The sequence below is a fragment of the Triticum urartu genome, chromosome 3, assembly GCF_003073215.2.
Source record: "Triticum urartu cultivar G1812 chromosome 3, Tu2.1, whole genome shotgun sequence".
Taxonomy (NCBI): domain Eukaryota; kingdom Viridiplantae; phylum Streptophyta; class Magnoliopsida; order Poales; family Poaceae; genus Triticum; species Triticum urartu.
Genome location: NC_053024.1, coordinates 517,541,603 through 517,548,540, shown reverse-complemented (window position 1 = coordinate 517,548,540; position 6,938 = coordinate 517,541,603). Strand labels below are relative to the sequence as shown.

General features: G+C 50.0%; 1 protein-coding gene and 1 long non-coding RNA gene across 5 annotated transcripts; both read right to left on the bottom strand.

Moving 5' to 3' along the window:
* Window positions 1-644: 644 nt before the first annotated feature.
* On the bottom strand, window positions 645-1,916 carry LOC125544746 (probable serine acetyltransferase 1). The gene has a single exon (XM_048708492.1). It carries the CDS (start codon window positions 1,771-1,773, stop codon window positions 862-864), a length of 912 nt encoding a protein of 303 aa, XP_048564449.1. The 5' UTR covers window positions 1,774-1,916; the 3' UTR covers window positions 645-861.
* A 2,480-nt stretch (window positions 1,917-4,396) lies between these two features.
* On the bottom strand, window positions 4,397-6,735 carry LOC125544745. Of its 4 annotated transcripts, none has more exons than XR_007299651.1 (4): window positions 6,457-6,732; window positions 5,203-6,355; window positions 5,021-5,104; window positions 4,397-4,936 (listed from the first exon to the last, which is right to left on the bottom strand). It is a non-coding gene; the product is annotated as an uncharacterized LOC125544745 (long non-coding RNA). The 4 variants fall into 4 exon arrangements; XR_007299652.1 differs by having other exon boundaries at window positions 4,397-5,104; window positions 5,203-5,267; window positions 6,117-6,355; window positions 6,457-6,721; XR_007299653.1 differs by having other exon boundaries at window positions 4,397-5,104; window positions 5,203-6,349; window positions 6,457-6,735.
* Between the last annotated feature and the right edge of the window lie 203 nt (window positions 6,736-6,938).

Genomic DNA, 6,938 nt, shown 5'->3' with positions numbered 1-6,938 from the left:
TGCTGCTATAGTGTTTACCACCTACTAGCTGCTAGTTTTCTTTGAAGTATATCTCATGCCTGATCTGTTTTATTTCGCACATCCTGTGTGGAGACTTTGGTGTTTCCAATTTCTCCAAAGAAAACGACACTTCTGAAAATATACCTTAATGAGAAGTGTCACATATCAGATGCGTGACACTGCGGACCTAACGTTTTTCGATGGCAATTTCAGCCACGCAAGGATGACAATTTTCAGTGATAAACGGCAAGTTTCTGTCAAAAATAAACTAAAGCACGAAAGTTGGCATGCTTTGCAACTAAAGTTGTCATCCTCGCGTCACTAAACTTGCCGTCTAAAACGATCGAAGTTGCCATGTACTTGTAGCTGACGTGTGACACTTATCAGGATCCAATATATATTGAGAGACCAGGCAGCCAACGGCCAGCTTGGTAAGCTACCAACAAAAAATTGCAATCGATTAAATAACATTGAGAGAGACAAGCAGGTACATAAGTTCTCACCTTCTCTTTGGAATTTGGAATTGCAGAAAGAACTTTCAGTACATTGTGGAGGATGGAGATGAGCAATTTGATTTGTACCAAGTACCAACAGCAACTATGTCGTCAAAATTATGTATGCGAGTATTACAAAGCCCTCGAGGATGCAACCTGAGTAATAACCATTGCATCTCTTAAATTACTGTTACAGGGTAAACTTCCAGTTCAGTACATTTGCCGGGGCTGCATTCTCCTCATCGGAGACAGATCTTACAGTAAGAAAGACTAGCACCAGTTCACTATTCGAAAGAAAGGGACGTGACTGGGCATTAGTATTGCGGGTTACAGAGGAGGACAGTGGTATCTTGCTCTGCTCAATGCCTCAAATGGTGTAGTCTGACCACTGCTGTATGAAGGAGGTATGGTCCATGGACTCCCCAGGCATGTCGTCCCCCTTCTTCCCGCCGATCAGCCTCGCGGGGTTCCCCACCGCGGTGCTCCTCGGCGGCACATCGATGAGCACCACCGACCCGGCACCGATCTTGGCCCCGGCGCCAATCAGCACGTTGCCCAGGATCGTCGCCCCGGCGCCAATCAGAACGCCGTCCCCGATCTTGGGGTGCCGGTCGCCCACCGCCTTGCCGGTCCCGCCCAGCGTCACGTGGTGGAGGATGGAGACGTTGTCGCCGACGACGGCCGTCTCGCCGATGACGACGCCGGTGGCGTGGTCCAGGAGGACGCCCTTGCCGATGGCGGCGGCCGGGTGGATGTCGACGGCGAAGACCTCGGCGACCCGGGACTGGAGCGCGAGCGCGAGGGCGCGGCGGTTCTGCGCCCAGAGCACGTGCGCGACGCGGTGGGCCTGGACGGCGAGGAAGCCCTTGTAGTTGAGGAGGCAGTGGGAGAAGCCGGCGCAGGCGGGGTCCCGGGAGCGCACGGCAAGGAGGTCGGCGACGGCGGCGGCGCGGATGGTGGGGTGCGCGGCGAGGGAGCCGACGAAGAGGTCGTAGAGGAGCGTGGAGAGGAGGGTGGAGGAGCAGAGCTTGTTGGCGAGGTGGAAGGAGAGGGAGCGCTCGAGGGACGGGTGGGAGAGCACGGTGGCGTAGAGGAAGGAGGCGAGCGCCGGCTCGGCGTCGGCGTCGCGGCGCGCCTCGGCCTTGATCTGGGACCAGACCCAGGACTCGTCGTTGTCGGACTCCGGGGGCGGGTAGGACGGCACGACGGCGGGGTGGAGGGCCGGCGGGCTGTGGCGGCGCTGCTGGGGGTCGGCGCGGAGGGGCTGACCCGCCGTCATCGTCGTCGTCGCCGTCGTCGCGTCGATGGCGTCTGGGCCGTTGGCTTGTGAGGGCGCGGTGAGTCTTGGGTGCCGTCGGCGGAACGGATGTATAGGCGCGGGGGCGGGGCGAGCACAGCCACGTCCAGGGTGGTGGACCAGGCAGCCAGCAGCCAATGGAATGGGAACTTATCTCCGACCGGGGCCCAACCTAAGGTGGTACACACGACACGAAGAGCGCGAGCCCGAGTTGCCGAGAGCAAGCGAAGGCGACACGACTGGGTGTGGGTGGCGACTGGCGTACACACGGTGGCGCTGACTTCTCCGCAAATAAAAAATGAGTGTTACGCGTCGGCCGGCTTATCTATTGAAAAAAAAGATCGGTCCCGTCATGAGATCCGGCTGTCTAATCTCTGTGCGATTATATCTGCATTTCTATTCTCTGTTTTTCTCACTCCAACAAGAACCTTATTGCAATCTTAAAATGACCCATGTTGTAGAAGCATCTTTGGTTTGTGGCCGTCAATATCACTTTTGCAACAGAATCTAGTTGCAATTGCAACAGCCCCTTATTGCAAAAGCATCTTCGACTCGTGGTCATGTTCATTATTATTTTTGTTGTCCCAATGTTAAAAATATACATCCATGGTAAAATCTTTGTTGCTACGCCCCTACACGAGCGCTCCAAGCATGACCCACCAGCATTGGACCTTGAGATGCACATTTTATGCGAACATCTCATGGTCGACCACGAGCCATGCCGTGTCCCATTTTTTTTCAATAAAGGTGTCCCAATTTATTTCCCTAAGCGGAGAGGGAAATAGCCGGCGAGGTAAGAGCATTTACAATCAGGCTCTTCAAACTCCCCTAAACGTTTGAGTGGACTGTTCGGTCATTGTCCGGTAACAAATTTGCTAGTCAACCCGCCCTTCTATGTTGCCTAAATGTTCGAGTTGATTGGCACCCCATGCCCATCCACATAACGGGGTGGATATACGACAATTTTGGAGGCGCCTGAATGTGATTGCCACGTCGGACTGGCCTAGGCTGGTCCAGTTCGACCCCACATATATCTCACTCCGAACCAACCCCTAGTCCACAATCCACATTCTTGATTGCACCGCTCCAGTGTCGTCTCCTCCCGTCACCTCCTCGTCCTCTTTGTCCCTTCCCCTCCTAGTGTCATCATGTTCAACTTCGACAGCAGATCTGAAAATGAGTCTGACACCGTTAACTCGAAGACGCTCCTCAAGGAAGAATCCAACTCCTCTGCCTCGAACAACAAGAAGATCGCCCTTCGCATTGCCCTCCATCGGCCACGGATGAGCATGGGTGGGAGCACAAGCTCTGCGGCCTCTCTACTGGCCCGAAGGGGCAGGAACACCCCTGAGCTCATGCCTGCACACCACACCTCCATCCCCTGCTCCTCTCGGGTGGCGTTGGGTGCTCGTGCCAGCACCACCGAGCACGCGGTCATGGCCATAGCTACCCAAGTCAGGGGCACTGGCCGCTCGTTGTGTAACACATAGGGCGACGCATTCAACTCCAGCCGATCCGGCTGCTGATCCACGCCCGAGCCGCTTCCGCCCGCCGACTCCAGCGATGACCTCCACCTCGACGTCATTTGCTGCTCCCTTGCCTCGGCGGGAATGGACGCCTGTCGCTGCCGCAACAAAAATGACGTCGACGAGTTTGAGCGACTCGCCAAGCAAAAGGTGTCCGCTGCGGCAGAAGCCGGTCACCTCTCAAAGGAGCAGGTCTACGCCATCGGGTCTGGTTGGGATACACTTCTCCTTCGCCCGACAACAAACAACAACTCGCGACCCCCTTCCAGCCTCCGACGCTTATGTTGAGTACTACAACCACCGCTCTAGAGACTCCAAGGGGACGCGACCGTCGAGGAGGTGGTGAAGTGCGGCATCCCCTCTATATCTACTAGTATCTAGTTTTTTTTAGGGCTCTACTAGCGAAAATTCGAAACTGAGCCCGAGCTCAGCTGATCCTGATATCTCTTCCGTTCGGTAGCATGTGGATCTGTGCATAAAGTTGTATTCTTAGCCGTATGCACAGCGTATTCACGTAAAAACTCAGGTGGGCCATGGCCTCATTTATAGCAGGCCGCGTTGGCAGCGCATAGACGGCTCGTCACGGTGGACACGGCCTGGGTTTAGTTCTGTGCCGGCCTGAGCCATGCTGCTTCGACGGAGGTCGTCTCCATGGCCGTCCTTATCCTCTCGGACCCCTAACACCACTCCCCCATTCCCGTCATCCCTGCCGCCCTAGTGTCCAATCGAAGCTCTCATTCTTATCTCAAGCTTAATCACACTTTTCGTTGGCTCGTCTGCGAATTTTTTGATTGACTGTTCCAAATTTGCGATTCAGGGTGCTAGTGGACAAGTCTACAGCGCCTCCGCCATCTTCCGCACCATCCGCAAGCGCTAATTGCAGGATTAGCAACGTCCGTGTCCGCTAGTTCATCTGCCTGCCTGCTGTGCCATGCGGACTGCTTTGTGTAAAATAATTCTTGCTATGCAACTAGCTGCCCGCTGCTATGCACTCTAGCTGGTAAGAGTTCCAGCAACAGATGCCTAGGCGTGCTACAGAATAATTTTGTTGGCCAACTTTTTTATAAACTAAACACCTGTCAGAAAAGGCCACTATACTGTATAGATTTTACAAGCTGATATGATCAGCGGAGAACAAAACAGTGCAAGCCCCTGCAATAGCACCATGATCAACTTTGCATACTAGCTGCTATGTGCTATGCACATCCAGATTTTACTGTGAATACTTATTCTAGGCATAGAAGCTGAATCCCATGTATCATCTTCAACAGTTATTCTAAACACAGAATTTACTGTGAATAATTATTCTAAACACATATTAACAGCCAAAAAGTACAATAACATCTTCAACAGTTCAAAATATGAAATACATGAAACGAGCCTTGAAGATTCAGAATTTCTCATGTGAGTTCCTTTCTCTTGACACTTCTTCATCTCTGCTTCTTTGTTCTGCTACATGAACTCCTGTTTTCAGGCATCGATCCTCCTAATTAATCAAGCCATCAAAGTACCAGAAGAAAAGCCGTTAACTTGATTGGAACCTGCTGGGATTTGCACATCAATTTTGTTAAGGGACAAGACCCATGCACACATCAATTTTGTCACAGGAATAGGCAAACCTGTTTGGAACAACATCAAACTAATATTAACCTGAATTACTCTAGGATAGGCTATTTAGCACAAGAGATGCAATGGACACAGACCATTTTCCCTTCAACTGTTTCAGGCACATCCCAGGTGGCAATGCATGTTTGATCTTCAGACATATCAGCAATCATTCTGATAACCTAAGAGAATTGACATAATTCATATCTGTGAGATTGCCAACAGAGAATTGGAAGTAAAAGACTGACTGTTTGGTTATCAGTTCACAATGTGGATTTACCTCGTTGCATATTTGCCGAGATCAGCCTTTAAGTTCTTAAGTACAATGGCTGCTGCACCATCATCCTAATGGATCAACCCAAGAACCAAGTGTTTTAAGAAAAGTATAATGCACAGTAGCAGCCATCGCAACAAAGAATAATAATAAAGATAACTAAAAGAAGTCGCAATCCTTAAGAATCCACTAATGATATTCTGTGACGAGGGAATACAGTTGACCATAATGTACTTTGGATCTATGGAATGTTTTATCACAGCTCATTTTCTTGATTGCGATCAGAATTGGGCCATCACTGAAATCAACCGCATTGTCATTTCGGTTCAGTTTGGCCGAGTGAAAAAAAATCTGACTTGACTTTGACTGAAATATAACCAGAGTTGGATGAAATTTGTGTTCTATTTAAATCTGCTAAAATTCACGTTTACTTAAATATTTTGCCCCAATGCAATTTTGACCGAAATACAAATATTCTTATGCCTACTGAAAGATATGCAATTTTCGCGAAATTTTATTGGAAATGAGAACCATATGTCTGGACAAAACAGTCCCCAAAAAATGTTTGTGCTGATAAATTGATGTGCATCAGCATTTAATTTAACTGAATCAGGAACCGTCAATGAGTTGTAAACATTTGCTTAAGTGATTTAACATTTACATCAGCACTGCCCAGCTGCAGCCTGTAACGAATGAACAGCTAACTCAGTTTGCTTAAGACTACACCAAAAATCCATTGCTGGAGACTCACCCACACAAAAAGGAATGAAAAACCAAAAGCAAAATTTCACAACCATAGATGAGCGACAGATGTTGTAATTGAAATATCTAAACAATTAAATTTATACGCACGTAGCCCCAGCAAATTTTTCTCAACTACTAATGCAAATCAGTAGTGAAAATTATCAACAGTTCATCACCTCTTCTATCCTGGTGCTCGGGCCGGATTCACCTTCCCGGGGGACTGCTCTGACTGCACAGGCGAAGTGTTCCACTTCTCTGCAGGCTAGGCTGCCGACCACTTGGGCGCAGCCTCACGCACAGTTCCATTCCTCCACTACGACCTGATTCTCTCCGAAATCGCGGCAGCACAGCAGGGGGCACCGGATCTGGATGCTCCAGGTTATCGGTAAACTCCTCATGAAGGGAGAACCTGGAACTGGAGCAACTCAGAAAGTATATCACCGTGGTCAAAATCGTGACGAAACTATGATCCAAATTAGAATAAAAACGGCATCGACGACAGTGAAGAGCCTGTACCGCACAAGTTGATCAAATCTAGCAGGAACTCCAATCCGTTGGCCTCCATGGGCTCGTCGCCGGTAGAATCAGCCGCGCCGTTTCAAATCAAACTCCCGGCGAGATATGAGTAACTACACGGCTTGGTTTCTCATCCACTTCCCGTACTAACGAACGAACGGCTCAGCTCTCAAGACGACGTTCTGTTCCTAGGCTCAGCACACTGCCGTAACGGACACAGCCCACGCCATCTACGAACTAGGCCCACACCCACCACTGCGCACGCCCGTATAAGGACTGTATTTTACTTTTCGGTGGAACCAGCTCTGACGCGTCTGTCCTTCCTTTCCCAATCCCAACGCGTCTGCCCTGGATATCAGGTGCAGATGAGCCTGAGCACCGAATCGCCGCGTCCCTCTACTAGTATCTAGTTTGCTATTGTATTTTGCTATGTTGCTATGTCAAACTTGCTATGTATTGATATTTCAAACTTGGCATGTCTT